The sequence below is a fragment of the Procambarus clarkii genome, chromosome 50 (genome assembly GCF_040958095.1).
Source record: "Procambarus clarkii isolate CNS0578487 chromosome 50, FALCON_Pclarkii_2.0, whole genome shotgun sequence".
NCBI lineage: Eukaryota > Metazoa > Arthropoda > Malacostraca > Decapoda > Cambaridae > Procambarus > Procambarus clarkii.
This window is the reverse complement of record NC_091199.1, coordinates 6,095,130-6,114,561: the sequence shown is the minus strand read 5'-3', so window position 1 is coordinate 6,114,561 and position 19,432 is coordinate 6,095,130. Positions and strand designations below refer to the sequence as shown.

The 19,432-nt window shown below is 41.8% G+C and overlaps 1 protein-coding gene across 5 annotated transcripts in view; it reads right to left on the bottom strand.

The window, feature by feature from the left end:
- Positions 1-19,432, bottom strand: part of LOC123749573 (calpain-A) — a 267,048-nt gene that overhangs the window by 28,042 nt on the left and 219,574 nt on the right. For 3 of the 5 annotated variants that reach the window (XM_069303393.1, XM_069303394.1, XM_069303395.1), the window contains 4 exons: positions 19,096-19,259; positions 18,333-18,550; positions 10,337-10,379; positions 2,666-2,798 (listed from right to left, as the gene is read on the bottom strand). In XM_069303393.1, coding sequence (XP_069159494.1) covers positions 2,666-2,798; positions 10,337-10,379; positions 18,333-18,550; positions 19,096-19,259 — 558 coding nt within the window. Of the gene's footprint in view, positions 1-2,665; positions 2,799-7,153; positions 7,202-10,336; positions 10,380-18,332; positions 18,551-19,095; positions 19,260-19,432 lie in introns of all 5 variants that reach the window. The other 2 variants (XM_069303392.1, XM_069303396.1) reach the window with 1 other exon arrangement.

Below are 19,432 nucleotides of genomic sequence, written 5' to 3'. Positions count from 1 at the left end.
ATTACATGTACATACATACATACATATACAGAGGACCACTTGCTTTGCGAACCCCTCGGGGACGAGATCCGTCAGTTACCGTGTAAGTTTGTAAACGAGAAATGTAAACGACAGGTTCAAAAAATAAATGCAACAGTACAGTATTTTGTTTGTACTCACCAAGAAGAGAAGTGCTGACCCACTTGTTATGTTGATGATCATTGTTGATGGAGCATAGTTATTTACATGGAAGAGGTGGTGGTGGGTGTTGATGGTGTTGGGTTGACTTAAGTGGAGATTAATTGTGATAAGGTAACCTCAGATGTTGTCACATTTGGGTCAACATGTGATAAGTCAGGTGCAGGTGGGGCAATGTGAGCTTTCTTGGAAGCTTCCCTCCCACCCTCACTGCTGCTCTCCCTCCCACCCTCACTGCTGCTCTCTCCCTCCCACCCTCACTGCTGCTCTCTCCCTCCCACCCTCACTGCTGCTCTCTCCCTCCCACCCTCACTGCTGCTCTCTCCCTCCCACCCTCACTGCTGCTCTCCCTCCCATCCTAGTACTGTATATTCAAGGCATTTTCTTGTGTCATGTGATGATGTCTGTTGATGTCATCTGCTTGTATCATGTGGCTCTATGCTGTGCTTTGATTTCATCACAACACCCACCAGAACTGCAGGAATCAAAACACAACATGGAGCCATGTGATACAAGCCGACAACGCCAGCAGTCATGATGCAAGACAATGCCTCCAATATTCTACATACATATTTTGCTATGATCCGCTACAAAACTGCTGTTATTACCACATTCCTATCACAAAAATCCTGAACATGAATCCATTTCCAAAAGGTAATATTGTGAAGAAACATGAGATCGTTTCATGATGCGTAGATGCAGGAAACAATGGCTGGGTGCTGTGTGTCTACCTCATGCTGTGAGTATCATAATCAACATTGTGTTCACCGATATCTGAACATTGTACATAGTGTGACAATAATCTCCTTCAAGAGATTGAGCCTGCTCTTCCCTCCACAAACACGTCGTTGAAATTATATAAAACGACTATGGAAGACATGTCCAACAACAACAACAACACCAGCAAGGCTTGCCAGGGTGAGCAAAACGTATGCAGCCAGCCACCTGTTCGTACTCAAACCACCAAACTACATGTTGATCGCTACCGGCTCCGCTGATTGGTCGCCGGTCTGGCTGCACCTGCACTCGCCCCCCCATACTACTTGATGTCTGGGGTCGCACCAACCTCGGACTCAGAATGTTCAGTGCTCTCGTTGTCACCACTCCTCCCGGCTAGACGCTAGCGTGTACTGAGAGAAGTGGTGGCTTAAAGCCAATATTCCAGCACCTCCCATTTACTTTTGTATTGCACTTCTTGTTATTTTGCCTTAACGTAACTTTTCATTGTGTCATTTAATTATTCTTATTATTTTGATTGATTGATTTTATTATAAGAATTTGTTTGTGCATTTTATTCATGTTTTGATTTAATTAACGTAATTAAAATTTCATTGTTAAAGTTTACTTGTGTTTTGTGTGTCTTCTCCTTACCTTACCACAGACGAAGTTCCAGTTTTTTCTATTTTTTTTTATAACTATGTGACGAGGCCATACCCCTAGCCTTAAACAGCCGAACACCAACGCGTTACCGTCACAATAGTCTTATCACAGTCATGATTACCTATGACACTATCCATGCAAAACAATTTCAGTTGCCTGTTTTATTCATCATTACTAAGTGGTGCTGTGGCCCCCAGCTTCACAGCGGTGCTGTGAGCTGCTCCTGCATGCACCAGCCTTGAACTACTGATAAAACTACAGGCTTGAAATATTTAAATAATGACTGAGCTGTTGATGTAGTTATGCTGATAATTACAATTTAAGAAGATTTCCCAAGCTGCTAATCTCTACACTATGATTAATCCACTGCTTTTAATATCTACATTATAATCAACCCATCACTGTTAATCTCTACAACAAGATCAATCCAATACCGTACACTTAATATGTACACCAAGAACAAGAATGATCAATCCACTGCTAATAATCTCTCCAGCTTACACTGCAAGATTAGTCCCATGTTACTAATCTCAACCCTGGGAAATATTTTAACTATTTACTGCTAGGATTTATATATTATTAATAAAGCATCCATAATATTATACAGGACTTCAATTACCAAGAACCAACCTGGTGGTCTATACCAATGTCCGTGTATTTCACACCTCATTTCAGGCTAGGGATTGCACAAACGTCATGGGACACCCAGATGTATGCCACAGATGTGTCACATTACTATGATTTCCTTGTGTAACACACGTCACACAGTCTACACACGTCACACAGTTTTACACAACTATTCATAGTGGTTCAGTGTAAATATACAGATGCACATAACCTCTTCCACCATGGAATACAATTTGTTTATCAATGACCAATTCCTCTTGTTATTTCTGGGATTTCGCAATCACTATCCTGCAATACACTCTGCTCGCTACACTTAGTAGACTAATTTTTCTATAAATTTTACATTCACAATGTTTTCCCTGACAAACAAAGCACTAGACTTCAAACTTAGTGTAAACATACTGTATTATTGAAATTATATTCATTGAAAAGATCTTCTATATCATATATAAGACATGCATTGGGTGCAGCAGACACTGACCTCTTTTGAGAGCAAAGTTAAGTACATCTTGTAATTCTTTCCAGTCAATCTCCAGGTCTTCTCCTGCCACCTTACTGAAGAACCCTCGAATCCTCTCGTCTGCTTCAATCTCCTGTGATTCCTCGGGTCGCACCTTTGAAAATAATGAAAATTAGTACTATGAATAAGTTAACAAAAGCAATGCAATTGTGCCTTCCAAGTTCTGTATACAGGTAAAACCTCTAATATTTGCAAATCGTTATTTTTTGTTACAAGCACGTCACTAACAGCCTAACAGTACAGGACTCTGTCCTGTACCCTTTACCATTTCTCCCATTCATCTATATAATATAATTAATAATATAATGCAAAGAAATTTTTAATAATTAACGTGTAAAAATGTAATACTTTTTGCTAAGACTTTTATTCACCGCATTTTAAGGAATTGATCTATTTAATTTTACTGATTATAAGGGTGAAAGGTAGTTCATCTAGTACCCAGTGTTTACGTTACTAAGGAAAGAAGCATTTATTTTTAAAAGACCATTCTAATTTAGTTAAAGTCCAGAAGCCTGGTAAACCTTTTTAAGATCCACAATCCACTAGTATTCCTTGAAATATTTTGTTTCTTTTTACTATGTTTGTAATTGTTTTATATTATTTCCTATTCCCTCTATTTAACATGACTGGACTAACACACATTTCCCAACTTGTCACTTGAAGCAAGTGGACTCTGTGAGGTAGCACAGATTCATCCCATCTTGGTCTACACTTGTGGCCACTAGCATACTTAAATAACAAAAGCCAAAGTTTGGGTCGTTGCTGTAGGGTGCTGGTTATACAAATGTTTTAAGGATAATGATAAATTCCTCCCCTTAAGTTTTTAAAAACACACTGACATTATTAATTGATTTTATATATATATTAAAATTTACTTTTAATATTTACTTTTATAATGCATATTAATTGATTTTATAGGAAATACAAAAATAGATCCTTAAAGCAAGCAAAAACATAAACAATCTATGTACCAGGACATGACATCACCATACAGTAGAAAGCAGTCATTTTACAGACATGAATTCATAAGAACACAGTAACATATTAAACTAAGTGCTGAGTGTAATAAAATTTCCCTTCCTGGTTACACCTCAGTAGTTAACCCCTCATTATGACACTAGGTTATACAGGACAACAGTGATAAAGCCAGGCTTCTGGTGATAACCTCACTTTCAAGCACACAACTCCTTTAACTTGGTGGCTGAGGAACTTGTGTGAATCAAAGCTAAACTTGCAGTTGACATTAACAGCAGAGAAAGAAAAATACTTCACAAACTCAACTCTATGAAAATATGTTTGGAAATCATGAATCTGCAAACAATTCTCTGAACTAGCTAATTCTCCAATAAACTAAGTACCCCAACTTTGGCCAGGTGGTGGCCCGAGCTACTTCAGAGTCAGGGGTGAACCTTGCACTCGTGCCTGGTCATGTCGAGTGAGCGTATAGGGGCCATTTGCTTTTAATATTCAAAACAGTTGCCAATTTTCTTGTCTCTTGCCTTCCTTCTGCTTCTGGTTTTCATTGTTTGTTTTTATTTTATGGTTTTTATGATTTCCTTTCCTGATCCAGTAATAGCAATCAACTTCCAAAAGAGTTCTTTTCTCTAAAGATTTTAATTTCCCAAATGAGCTGGAATGTATAATTTAAATGTATAATTAAATAATTAATAATTCATTGTCAGGGGACAGGTGGCCAGTGTATATTCATTAATGTTGGGTTTTTAACGTGGCCCCCCCCCCACCTCAGGGTCGAATTATTGACTCCACTCAGGATGCAACCCCATGACAAGCTGATTAACTCCTGAGTACCTACTTACTGCTAGGTGAACAGGTGGATTAGGTGATAGAAAATGCGCCCAACCATTTCTGTCCCACCTGGGCTTCAAATCCAGAATTCTCGACTGCGAGTCGAGAACGAACCTGACTGTACTACCGGGACCTACCGGTATGCACAACACACAAGCCTAGCCCTACAAACCAAGTCATGAGGCACTCTTCGAGGAGACCCAACTGGAAAGTAATTTGCCCCAAGGGAGGAATCAAAATTCTCAGAAGAGAACTTTGAAAGCTGATCTTCATGGCATCATCAGAGAAAGAGAACCCAAAACCAAAACAGAGGCTGAAGAAAGGCAGGAGGTGCACAATTAAATTGGCAACTACACCGTGAAACAGTAATAGCAAGTGACCCTTACATGAGGGCAATGACCCTTACATCACTAAGGGTCAGATGGCTAGTTCACTCAAATATTTGGGTATCTTTGGGTTAGCTGAATGAAGATTTCCAGAAATATTTTCAGGGAGAGTTGAATTCTCTGCTGTTAACCTCAGAAGGAAGTTCATCTTTGATTCCCAGGAGCTACTAAGCCAATGACGATGGGGTAAATGAAGGTGTTACTTTTTGTAACACCTCTCCAGGAGCCTGGCATTATAAGCTGTTGTCGTATACATCATGGTGCAGTAAGATGATGGGTGCCAACCCAGAAATAAAATATTAATATAAAAAATAAAGAAACAAGTAGTAAAGTTTCTATCAAGTCCCACTTTGTTTCAAAACAATAAGATGCATTTTTGGATTTTTTTTTTATAATTTTTTTAAATAAACAAACATTTTATATACAGTACTAGTTAGGTTGATCAATTATGGATTTAAAGGACAATCTTCAAAAACCAAACCCATCATTAGAAATCTCAATTATCACTAAAAACTGATAAATTGGGATAAAGGTTCACACAACACAAATTGACATACAAAAAATAATTTCAGATCTATCATTATTGGTAATGGACAAATTGGCAAAAGTAGAGTGACTTTGTGTCGACTTTGTTCACACTGCATGACGGGAGAGTGGAGAAACTTGCCCCTGTGTCCACACACATAAACTGGTTATCTTGAAGTTATCTTGAGTTGATTTCGGGGCTTTAGTGTCCCCGCGGCCCGGTCCTCAACCAGGCCTCCACCCCCAGGAAGCAGCCCGTGACAGCTGACTAACTCCCAGGTACCTATTTACTGGTAGGTAACAGGGGCATACAGTGAAAAAAACTCTGCCCGTCGTTTCTCGCCGGTGCCTGGGATCGAACCCGGGACCACAGGATCACGTATCCAGCGTGCTGTCCGCTCAGCCGGCCGGCCCCGTCACTTCGTCTCAATAAGATACTAACTTCGCTGCCGTACACACAGTACCACCTCTTGATGGGCTCCACAATTGTGCAGGTGTTCTACAATAACTGCTTAAGCAATGTGTGAAATTGTTCTTTCAGGGTAACTGATTACCAGACAGAATTATTCTCTAAGTGCTTTATATGCTCCTTTAAATTATCTTTGTCACCTCAAAGTGGAACTTATTTCCAGGAAAGATTCTGCTCTATAGGTCAATTTGCCCTCCAGGATGGAAGTCTAATAGGTGACATGACATAGTTACTGTAAATTTTTTCTCAATTCTCAATATGTAGCATGTGTCTAAGAACTTTTTGCCCGAAACGCATTGCGTAATAGTGGCTTTAGGCATTGTATGTACTAGCTCTATCTATATATCAATCCATTAATGTAACATCACTTGTATGTATGTACCTTACCTGAATAAACATATTTATATTTATTTATTTAACTGAGCTTCCCTACGAGGAAGACTCGACCAACCACAACACAGCAGCAATTCCTGGATCACATGTTTTGCACGCCAAACATTCCTATTTTATCTGAAACTTCAACTCTTTATCGTGTCACAAAGATACCACAATGGCATGATATATCAATGTAAACCATTTCGAGGCATTGGAGTGACTCAAACCTGTCTTCTGGTGAATGCCAGACACCTGCCCTAACTGACTCTGCCATGATGGTACAAAAGCCGACCAATTCCTTATCACGTGTATAAATTCTAAAACGAGCACTGTCTTGTCTTTAAAGAAATACCCTTGTACCTTACATTCACAATATACTTTGGTGGTTTTGCCAGAATGTTCCAATTAATAACCAAATTTCTATAATAACACAACCTGTCGTACCTTCTTGTATATTCAGTACATAAATAAATAAAAAATAAATAAATAGATACAGACCTAGATTAATGTTGTCTGTGGATATTATCTAAGTTATGAAAACTGTTTATATTGTAAATTTTTCAAATATTTTCTCTCGATGCAAAATTCCTATTTTTTTCAGCTTACTGCAAATAATCAATTCTGATTCAACTGAGAACACAGTATATGATTGTTATAAAATATTTTTAATTAACAACATACAGTATATAAATAATCAATCAGAAATGGGAGTCACAATTGTGAGAAAACCATATTAGCTAGAGGCACACACAACAAAAACAAGCTATGTAAGCACACACACATTATAATACACTATCCCCAATCAATCAACAACACTGCTAATACTGACAAAACGTATGGCATGCGGATTCATCAGAAATACTTCCAGAACGACTTCTCGGCACTTACTTTACCCACTAAAGAGCTTCTGTAATTGTCCCCATCACCTTGGTCATCCTGTGCATGCAAAAAGCTCAAGTGAAGTGTGATGATAAAATGAGCATTATCCAGTGAGTAGCAAACTGACTACTGCAATGACTTATTAGGACCAGCTTAGGGGCAAGCTGCACGCACACGCTCTCAAGATTCACCCGTCTTTATATAGTGATCTAAAGCTGAAGAAATTTAGGGTGCTTATTTTTTATCGGAGAAACGAAAGCTGCTGGGCTGAGAGAATGATATTATCTTTGTAAATGGTGAAGAGAAGAGAGAAAGGTTAGTTTAGAGGACATGAGTGACAGATGGATGAAGAACAAGGTATGACAGTACACAATAGAGATGCATACTCTAGTTTCAATCTCATGTGTGCAATTGTAACTACAGTTGAGGGTTACATGTGCTGTAATGTTAGCAAAAAGTGGAGGAAATGCCAGCCTCCATCACTGTAATGGAGAAGACTGCAGTCACCATCACGGTAATGGAGAAGACTGCAGCCACCATCACTGTAATGGAGAAGACTGCAGCCACCATCACTGTAATGGAGAAGACTGCAGCCACCATCACTGTAATGGAGAAGACTGCAGCCACCATCACTGTAATGGAGAAGACTGCAGCCACCATCACTGTAATGGAGAAGACTGCAGCCACCATCACTGTAATGGAGAAGACTGCAGCCACCATCACTGTAATGGAGAAGACTGCAGCCACCATCACTGTAATGGAGAAGACTGCAGCCACCATCACTGTAATGGAGGAGACTGCAGCCACCATCACTGTAATGGAGAAGACTGCAGCCACCATCACTGTAATGGAGAAGACTGCAGCCACCATCACTGTAATGGAGAAGACTGCAGCCACCATCACTGTAATGGAGAAGACTGCAGCCACCATCACTGTAATGGAGAAGACTGCAGCCACCATCACTGTAATGGTAGTAATGGATGGAGGAGACTGCAGCCACCATCACTGTAATGGTAGTAATGGATGGAGGAGACTGCAACCCAGTTACTGGGTTGTAATATCTGATAAGTGTTTTCCTTTTTACCAGGGTTATGAGAGTGTATTTTGTTATGGGTGCAGCACAGTATTATGATGTATCCATTATTGACTGTGTTTGCTAAAGGTGTACACAGGGGGACGATAAAAGACCATATATTTGTAACTACAGTACTGTATTGCTACCTACTTTTATCTACTGTCACATTTTGAACAGATTCCATGCAAGAATTTTTCACTAGGAATTAACTAATTTTACTCTAGACCACTGAACAATTATCTATAACTGCTACTATACAAAGAGTGCGTTCTTCACCTCACGTCTGTGTTAAAAGCTCAAAAACAAATAACTTGAAAGATATACAACACAACACTAATATCAGCAGCAGTCACTCTGTCATTTTCAAATTACAAAGCTAAACATTATGACAACAAATCAGTATCTCATATCATTATCAAAAATGATTTTGAAAATACACACTCATCTCGGTAAAATTTATTGATACAGTATATGATTCTGATTATCTATACAGTATCAATCAATGAGCGTGGAAAATATTTGAACGTTATTAGAGGTTTCTTCATTGCTCTCCCAAGTCATGTAGCCATATGGTCCACTCAGTCCACAATACACATTGAGCTATTGAGCCGCTCTTCAGGGTGCTAACTGTACTGATAGGTAAACCGAGTCTTTAAGACAATGGAGATGTCTCTCTCTCCACCACCCATCAGAAACCCAATTATTTCTCTGCCAACTTTCCAATAGAGTCCTAGCCACTACCCTTTACTGCCACTAGATGACAGCACTCTACATATATATAGAGTTAGGGGAGTGGGCAGCCTTCAACATGCTCAAGGAGTCAGGATATAAAGGCAAGGATGTGAAGGAAGTGAGGACAAGATCATTAGCCTGTCACAGATTTGGAGAGTGGCAAGTTTTGTGGAGTGTGAGAGCCACATATGGTTACATGGTTCAGGAAGTCATGTCGAGGGCTAGCTCAGATACTCGTGCAGCACAGTATACTCAAACCCCATTTATCAACACTAACTCTTGTTCAACATCATCCACATATGAACACTATGTGCCATTTTGAAAATAAGCCCATGAAAAACAACAACTGTAAAAGAAGCTGATATTTTTTCTAGTTATTTACTGGACAAACAGTAAATAGCGTGATTAACACATTTAAGTCATTTTAATTATGTTTTCCTTAATATTTACAGATTCAATATTTTAGGAAATGTCCTTGATGCACTACATCCCAAGCAACCACATTTTATCACTTAAACTTTGTGATTCCTTTTCTTGTTTTCATGCTCTTTTGGGGGGGTTACATACAGTCCTTGTATACAGTATTAGAGTGGGAGGCGGTGGAGCACTATAATTATAGAAATATTATCTATTATATAACTAAACAGGGAGACTTGGGAAGGGATTTGTATAGTGCGGAGACATTGGGAAGGGATTTGTATAGTGCTTACCAGGAATGTGTCCTCCACTCAAATCAAACTCTGTTACACCATCATGTATTAAATGGAATTTCAGTGTACTGTACTGATTATCTGTGCCAGTGATCATTTTAATTAGATTTTTCTCATAGCATGAGACAAGAATTATTTTGTTATAATTATATGATAAAAGAAGTGTTCTTATCATTAATAAACTATTAATTTTGTAAATAATACATTAATGCCTACATAATCTCATTGTATTACTAATGTGGATACTAAGGACTTTCTTTTAAGTTTGTTAGGAACTGATTCATTATGATATTAGATTTTGCTTAATAATAAATATTTGTTTACAGTATTAAAAGCAATTTTAACACATTAAAAACAGCTTTATCAGTTATCTCTACACAAAATTTTACAGAAAAAGAAAAGGAACTTCAGCTTGTTTTAGGAAAGCTGTTAGTGAATACAATATATATATGATTACTATATTGTAATATACAGTCACTGCTATATAGAAGTGACTAACTTACTATATACTATTAAGTCACTTCTATATAGAAGGGACTGCTAAATTATACTATACAGTCACAACTATGCAAAAGTGTATTAAAACACACAAGCAGCGTCAAAATTGGAAATGTTCTGCTATGCTCTACAAACACTTTTGCTGCACCTCTCAACAACAGGATATATGATACTCACCCTTTCATCTACTTGTCCAAAACCAACATTTTCATCATTTTCTCTGGAAAAGAGAGAGTATTTTTATTAACACTGTCAGCAATGTATTTCAAGATTAAATAATAAGGTTGTGAGTAACATAAAAGCTGGTTTCGAGCAACTCCTCAGTTGTTCCCTAAGCCAGACCCTAGAGTCCATTCAGGACGGTGTCAAATACGCCAAGTACTTTTAGCTTTTGCAATTGGTCTTTTCATGTAATTTGAGGAAGAATGACAGTATGATTTCTCAACAGTAACAGTAAGACAGTAAGATCACTGAACAACTACTTGTTAGAAGATGAAAGTGTAGTAACTCAAGATAGGAAACACAAAGGCTGCTCTCAAATGAAGTGGAAGAAGAGAAAGCTGGATGCAAGAGAGGCCTTTTGACCGTGTCGTGGCACAGTCTATTAACCCTTAAACTGCGCAACGCACCTGCAGGCTCGCGTCTGGTTTGCGCAACGCGCCTCCAGGTATTTTGATTTTTCACGTTCCATTCAAAACTGGCGCGCGGTGACGCGGGTATGGTATGGGTGGGTGGGGGCCCCAGTGATCGTCCACCATCTTAAAAAAAAATCCCAGCATGCCCTGCGGCCGTGGGGAGCCTCAGTTTCACGGCAGCAACCATGTCTGACGCATCCTCTACGAGCTCCCGCTCCACGGTGACCCGCGGTCATGGAAAACGACTCTCTGAGGAGGAAATACGCGATATTTTGTATGATGACGGTGCTCTGGATGATGACCTGGACTATGATCCAGATAAAGACCTAACTCAGAGATCTGATACGAGTGAGGAAGAGACAGAATTGGAAGATGTGGCAAGTGTGTGGGGTACTCGTGCCTCGCCCGGCCTGCCTTGCCGCCCTGGGTCAACACCGTTATCATCACCACCATCATGTATGTCCCCAGACGCTAGTAGTTTATTCAGTGATAGTACATGTGACGAATCTTTCTCGGGGTTCAGTGACATTGGCTCCGATACGAGTAGTGTGGACGACCCGAGTACGAGCAGTGGTGGTGTTACCAGGCGGGGTTTTGCTACCTCAGCAACACGCCGCGGCAGGCGGCAGCGTGCCTCACAGCATGTGGACAACGACAGTGGCCCCTCAACATCATTTATTCGTGGTAGGTCTACAGTACGTAAATCTGCCTCAGCGCCTAGCATACCCTCACGCAGCTCCAGCAGAAGCAGCGGACGACGTAGCCGTAGTTTTGGTGCTCGTGGTGGTGTTGGCCGTGGTGTTGGCCGTGGTGTTGGCGCCAACACCAAACCCCCTGGTGTACTTGTGTGGGAGGATTGCACCACATTTGTCCCTCAAATACCAACATTTGATGATAGCGATTTTGGTGTTACACCATTATTCCCATATACTGGTGATGATATGGCAGACATGGAATATTTTCAGGCATATTTTGACAATGTATTCATGACGCATCTTGTGACTGAGACAAACAGGTTCGCTCACAGCCTCATAGACGAAGGCATTTTACCTGCCTCACGGCTCACACGATGGAAGGACACGACAATCGACGAAATGTACGTGTTTCTGGCACTCACCATGATGATGAAGCACTCTGAGAAAGCTGTCATCCAGGAATATTGGAGCAAAGACAGCCTTGTTCCAACGCCTGTGTTCAACCGGTACATGTCGCGTGATAGGTATCTCTTGATTCTCAGGTGCCTGCATTTCGAGAATAATGCAAATGAGGACAGACACGACAGACTGTGGAAAGTACGGAAGATGTTCAGTGACATGAGAGGGAAGTTCAGGGATTATTTTGTACCTGGACAGAATGTGGTTATTGACGAGTCACTTGTACTGTTCAAGGGGCGACTGGCATTCAAGCAGTACATTCCATCAAAGCGGCACCGATTTGGACTGAAGTTTTTTGTGCTATGCGACTGTGAGACTGGTATTGTCTTGGACATGATATTATATTCTGGTACAGACGTCGACATACCGGCTCAAGATGAACACGGGTTCTCTGGCAGTGTTGTAAAAACCCTGATGGAACCGTTGCTGAACAAGGGGCATGTACTGTACACAGACAACTATTACACCAGCCCCTTATTGACCAGATACCTCCTTGCCCACAACACCGGCGTATGTGGCACTGTGAAGAGCCACAGGAAGGAAATGCCAGTGTTCGGTATAGCTATAGCCGTGGGTGAGTGCCAGCTGCGCAAGTGTGACAATACGCTGTCAGTGCGGTGGAAGAACAGACGCGAGGTGAATATGCTGAGTACGATTCACACCGGTGCCATGTTGGACAGTGGGAAAGTCCACTTTCAGATACGCAACACCGTGTATAAGCCAGACTGTGTCATAGACTATAACGTGAACATGCGCCTCGTCGATAAGTGTGACATGATGCTTGGTGGAGTGGAGTGCGTGCGCAAGTCTGTGAAGTGGACTAAAAAGTTCTTCTTCCACCTGATGGATGTTGCAGTGCTCAACTGCTTCAATATGTACTTAGTAAAATCTGGCAGGAGACCGTCTATACGTACATTCAGTGCTGGTGTTGTGTCACAGCTGCTAGTAAAGTATGGCAAGGAGGGTTCTGTTGTACTGCGCGGAGTGCAAGCAACAATGCCACATGCAGCTCCAGACAGATCGAGGGGTAATGAGAACTTCGGAGTACATATGCTCGAGTATATGCCAGGCACAGCATCACGGGAGAAGGGTAAACGTTCGTGTATAGTATGCAGGAACACTACCCGCAGAGAACAGAAACGAAGATGTATCAGCACCTGGTGCGTGGAGTGCAAGGTGCCACTCTGCCCCGTTGGCTGTTTCGCAGCATATCACACACTCGCGGAGTACTGAGTGTGTTTATGGTGTGTGTATATAGGGTGTGATATTGTACAGTGTGTATATAAAGTGTAAATATAAATTTATTTGGCATGATACATTGGAAATTGTGCAGGATAAGTGAACTTGTTTGTGATGCACGTAACACAGTGTCTACGGACAGTACGGATGTTGTACTGCGATATTATAGTGTACGTGTTCATTATACATTGGATTGGCACATAAAAACAATGAAAATGTATTGGGAAATGTGCGCAATAAATGAACAAAAATATATTCGCGGCAACTCGCGCGCTCCGCCCCGAGCGCCCCACCGCCTCCGAGAGCTTACACCACGGGCGCACGGGGAATGATGACGTCACGCCCCAACTTCTGGACCCCATAGCACCCAAAGTAAGTACAATTTCGAACTTTTTTTTACATACCCATACTCAGGGAAGGGTTTTTGACACTTAAAAAGAAAAAAGAATTTTTTCCAGAGAATTTATTTCCTGCGCACTGCGGGGGTGTCACATTTGGAGGCAACGCAGTTAGGGGGTTAAGGTGCATCTGGAATCCTCTCGGACGTAGGTTCGAACCCTCATCACGTCCCTTGTGGATTTGTTCATTAATATTTCATGTAAATAATCAGCAGAGATATATTATGGGACTAAGGGGAAAGGATGACCCATTCCTAACAGATCTACGAAAACAAATTTCCCTCTACCCATCTGATTGTCCTTGATAGATGTAATAGAACCCGTGAACACCACACCAGAAATAAATATCTCTTTGATATTCCAAAAGTGAGAATAAATCTGTGCAAACATTCCATGCAAATAAAAGTACACAGTTTATGGAACTTGCTCCCTAATGAATTAAAAAATTCCCCAACCTCTGCTTTATTCAAAAGTAAAACTAAAAAGTCCCTAATTTCATCCTCATAGTCTACCTGATGCTCCAAACTCACGCTGTATCGTGTGCTGCCCACTCACCTAATTTTAGTACTTAAGGCTTGCAACTTCAGTATAATCAATGCCATATCAATTTATACTATAATTATTATGCTGAACTCAAATTCTGCTGCAATGTACATGTTAATACTTTTATTAGTTAGATTAAGGACCTGCCCGAAATGCAATGCTTGTTAGTGGCTTTACAAGAATGTAATACTCAATGTACCTTCTTGTATATAAATAATTAAATAAATAAATAAATAAATCTTTTGTTTTGAAATTACACTCCAACGTTACATTATCTATATATGATATTAAGTTTCAGTTTTGGTTTTATTAAAAAATTAACAAATAATTTTTTGTAGAGGGTTATTTAAGCTTATAACTAGTTCTCGCTGACCGAAGTGAACTTGTGCCAGAAACTTTGAAGGTATCATACAAAAGAAAATATATGCAGTAATGCCTTTCCTGGATCACTGAAGCTATCCCCACCCAGCTGGATCACTGAAGCTATCCCCACCCAGCTGGATCACTGAAGCTATCCCCACCCAGCTGGATCACTGAAGCTATCCCCACCCAGCTGGATCACTGAAGCTATCCCCACCCAGCTGGATCACTGAAGCTATCCCCACCCAGCTGGATCACTGAAGCTATCCCCACCCAGCTGGATCACTGAAGCTATCCCCACCCAGCTGGATCACTGAAGCTATCCCCACCCAGCTGGATCACTGAAGCTATCCCCACCCAGCTGGATCACTGAAGCTATCCCCACCCAGCTGGATCACTGAAGCTATCCCCACCCAGCTGGATCACTGAAGCTATCCCCACCCAGCTGGATCTCTGAAGCTATCTTGCCAAAAGTACTCCCTACTAAAAATCACATCACATGTGGAAGTTCTGTTTGGCCTAATGTCACTTGCTCATCTAATGTATCTTGGCCTAATGTTGCTCCCTCCCTGCACCTCTATGAGGCGCAGGGAGCGAGTGACAGTTCATCATCCCATAGGGGGAAAAGGGAAAAAGGATCCAGAAAGTCAGCAAAGCTTTACAGACAACTTGAGGGTTCCCAGAAAATGAAGCCTTGAAACTGCCAAAGTCCTGTGCAAATGATTCACTCAGAACAAGGGATGCACTCAAGCTGGCTTGAAACTCATTTGCACCGAACACCTCCACCAGGTGGCCCGGACCAGCTTGCAGCTGGCTTCCCTGACCAGTCAGTTCTGTTGCTAATATTTTGGTGGATTGTTCTACCAGTAGTGCTCTGGTCTGCCAGTCATGAACATGCCCCACAGCTTCAAGCTAAGTGCCAGCCATCCTTGGATTTTGTTGGTCTTGCAGGGGGCCATTTGCTTGTGTTGACTTTCCTTTACCTTAATCTTGGATTGATGTGCATGTTTTCTCTCTGGCTTATTATGTGGGCTTTGTTTTTGTTGTGCTTTGGGATGCATGCACTCTTGGCTCTCTTCCCTGGGTGCCTGCTAGTACTGCCCTTGAACAGTCAAGAGTTATCTTCTCTCCTGTGTTATGGAGTTTGCCCCCCGAGAGGCCAGGTCACTGTGGCAGAGAGCCTCACTTTGGGCTGTTCACAAACCTTTGATTCCTCTGTTAGGGCCCTTGGCTGGAAGCATTCTTTTTGTTATGTTTGGGTGTACTGGGGTTCATGTGCTCGTTCATACAGTGGACTGCAGTTGCCATTCGTAACATGCCTGATTTGGCTGCACTTGGTGGCTTCTTTTTGCGAGCAGCCCCAAAGCCTGGGATTTCTGCTTGGGAAGAAAGTGCTACCTTCAGGCCTTGGTAATCCCTTTGCAGGTCTCTGGCATGGTTCCTTATGGATTGGCCCATCGAGCCAGCACTTGCCATATGTGAGCTTGAAGGGTGTTCATCGTCTTTGCTACCTTATAATCATTCTTTCTGCCTGTGCTATGATGAGTGCTGGGTCGGTGACACCTATGACACCGAGTCCTGTAAGAGTTGTTCTCACTGTGTGTCTATTCTCACTGATTCAGCTTTGAGTTTGGAAGCTTTTAAGGTAGCTGCCACTTTGCGAGCTAGGTTTTCTTGGGTTAGGTGTGCATGGCATATTCATCATCCTGGACTTAGCCTCTATGGTATTTAGGGACCCAGGACTGGAGATGTTGGTGACCTCCACCTGAATAAGCTCATGCCTCCTCTTCCTTTCTCCATGAGTGTGGGTCACCCTTCCTTCTAATCTTCCCCCTCCCCCTTCATCCATTAGTTCTGGCTCTGAGGCATCCGAGGGCTTCGGGCCAGGGTTTAGCTCGGCATGTAGCTCAGCCTTCTCATGGGATGGTTCCATCTATGTTGGCATCAGAGGCAGTTGAGCCTTCTAGTCCCATCCACACTGGCAGCAGAGGCAGTTGAGCCTTCTAGTCCCACTAGGGTTTCAGGGCATTCACCCTCAGTTGCCTCCCTCTCCTCCCCTCACTCCAAACCTCTGCATGTTTTATACACAGTCCATTGCCCTGCGAAGCCAGACGCTTCAAGTAGCTCAGCTTCTGGATACCCGGGGTTTGGTTCTCCACACGGTTCACGTGCAGGGAGTGTCCCATATTCTCGTGGATGGGTTAGCGTGATTCCATCCCATTTCCACAGAGTGCACCATTGATATCATGTTTTCTCTTAGCTCTATGAGGCATTCAGTCACCCTGAGGTGAACCTCTTTGTGTCTGCATGGAACTGGTGCCTTCCCTCCTCCATGGCTCTCTCTTTTCCTATCACGAGGCTTTCATGGTGGATGTAGGTTGAGGTGGAGGTGCATTTACTTTGTTCCCCAAGTTCAGTTGTTGCTCTGGGTTCAATCCAGTTTGGAGTTGTGCTCAGAGGGTGAGCCTTTTGGCTTCTTGGTGCTGGGCACAATCTTAGTTTCCAGTGCTTCTGGCCCTATGTCTGGATTTGGGTGTTTTCCCAAATTCGTTATTTGAGGTTCCACTGTATTAGGTTGCCTGGCACTCATTTTGCCTATATTTGTCTCTTTGCTGTTTGTCTTCAGTTTTGGTCTGGGTTGTCCACTCCACTTTGCCTTGGTCATTTCTCAATCGGCATCTCATGCCTTATACTGTCGCCTCTTCTCGTTGTTTTAGCAGAGGAGCTGCTGGTTGCATACAGTGTCAACTTGTCCACTGCGCTGTTCCACAAGTTATCTTGTGTGTTTTCTCATCTGTCTTGATCATGCTCCTCTTGAGACATCCTGGTCTCTTAGCTGGGTTTTGGTTTCCTCTCCACCTCAAGTTACTCCTTCAGCTGCAATATATTTTCTTAGTTGTGATTTTGTTAGTCCTTGCTTCTGGCTGTTGGGCTGGGGAGCTTCAGGCTCTTTTCTGGAGGAAAGGATTGTGTTCTTTTGGCTCTGGTGGACAGTTTGCTCATTTGCAGCCTTCTCCTTCACTGGTGAAAAATGAGTCGCTGGGCTTCTGGAGGGGTCCTTTGGTAACCGATGCTTGATGCACCAGGGGGTGCATCAATTGTTTTGTCCGGTGGTGGCTCTTTGCCACTACCTGTGGGCCACCTGTTTGGTCTCGGTGGATGCCTTGAATGAGGACAACTTTCACCACCTGCCCCCCCCCCCCCAACACTAAACCCCCTAACTACTGACACCACTTGCCCCCTGACACGAACCCTCACCAATGACCCCACTTACTTCCGAACATTTGTGTGTTCCACTGAACATTTAGTACCGAACTCAATTTGTTTGGCCCATCCAGGAATTTGTTGGAATGGGGTTTGTTAAAGTGAGGATGCACTGTACTAATAAAAGGATTTTTGTTATGACACCAATTATCAGCTTTATAGCACAAATCAACAGCGTTAAAAACACAAACTAGTAATACAGTCGGGTTCATTCCCATATCAATTGAGAATTCTGGGTTTGAATCCCAGACAGGATAGAAATGATTGGGTGTTTCCTTTCACCTAACAATACATAAGTATCCAGGAGTTAGTCAGCTTGTTGTGAGGTTGCATTCTGGAGAGGGTCAGTAATTTAACTTTGGGGTGACCTCAACATACGCCTAACATGTATATATACACTGGCTCCCTGTCCCAACACAATGATATATTATTATTATGTTATAAACAGAGAACTTCTGCCTTCCCTGGCATGACAGCACCTCATACTGTAAAAATGCATCCATGCTAGATTTAAATGTAACATCACATGACTATTTACTGGAAATTTTGCTTAATTTTAAAATATGTGCAAGTGACTTACTCCATCTCATTAGATTTCTCAGAGAACACTCTGAGGATGAACTCTCCTTCCTCATTTGGTTCAAATGTTGATGGGACGATGCAGTACGTGCCAGGGGGAAGCTTAAAGCGGCATGACACCTCACGCATGTTGATGAAGGATGGAGAACGTGCCACTGATGCACTGTACTTGAAGAAGTTGAGATCCAAAGGACGTGGTACATTATCTGGATCTCGTAGCTGAGGAGAAAAGCATGTTTTAAGACCGAGCCCTGATCATCTAAAGCTCCACTGCTCTCTATATTACTTGCAATATTCAACAACAGTCAGAAGCAGATGGAGAAAAGAGAAGAGGTCAAATTCATCTTTGATGGTTTTACATAAACTTCATGGACTTGGTGACAGAAAAGGGCGATAAAGAGAAAGATACTGAAAACACACTGAAAGGGAGAGAGGGAGGAAGGAAGAGAATGCATGCAGACTATAGTTTAGTAGTCATGGCTCACTGTTACCTTGTCTTCCATATATTGAAGCTAATTAAGCAAACTGACTTTAACAAATTAAAATGTTTGTGTTTTGCTGTAGAGCTGCAAAAAAATTTCTTTTGTAAACAGTGGTAGCTGGATTATGTGTACTTATCTGTTTATGACAAGTCATACCACTTCTCACATGGCTATAGCACATTATTACCTGACTATTTTGTTGAAGGTGCTTTAGTGTGTTTTAGGCCTTTGAAAATTAGTTAAAGATATTTCAAGGAATAAGTGGAAAGTTTGATTGCTTACATGATAGATGGCAAAGCCAATAGTTAGGCACTCGAGGCCCAGCTTCCTCTGTGAGCGGCGGTTCTTCTGCATGAGCGCTACAATTACAGTACACTTGTTGTCGTCGTCGTCGTCGTCCACTTCTGTCAGCGTGATTCTGTACTGAGGGTTGTGCCAGAATGTATCTGTTCAAAACAAAATGCAGAGAAATAAAATATTGTGTGATATTTCTAAATATCTTATTCAATTAGATTAGATTCATTTGTTCATGTGGTAGCGTTTATTATTATGATGACTTGTAATTCCCTCCTGATACCTTCGATTTGTGTTATTTCAGATATCATGTAAGGAACCTAGG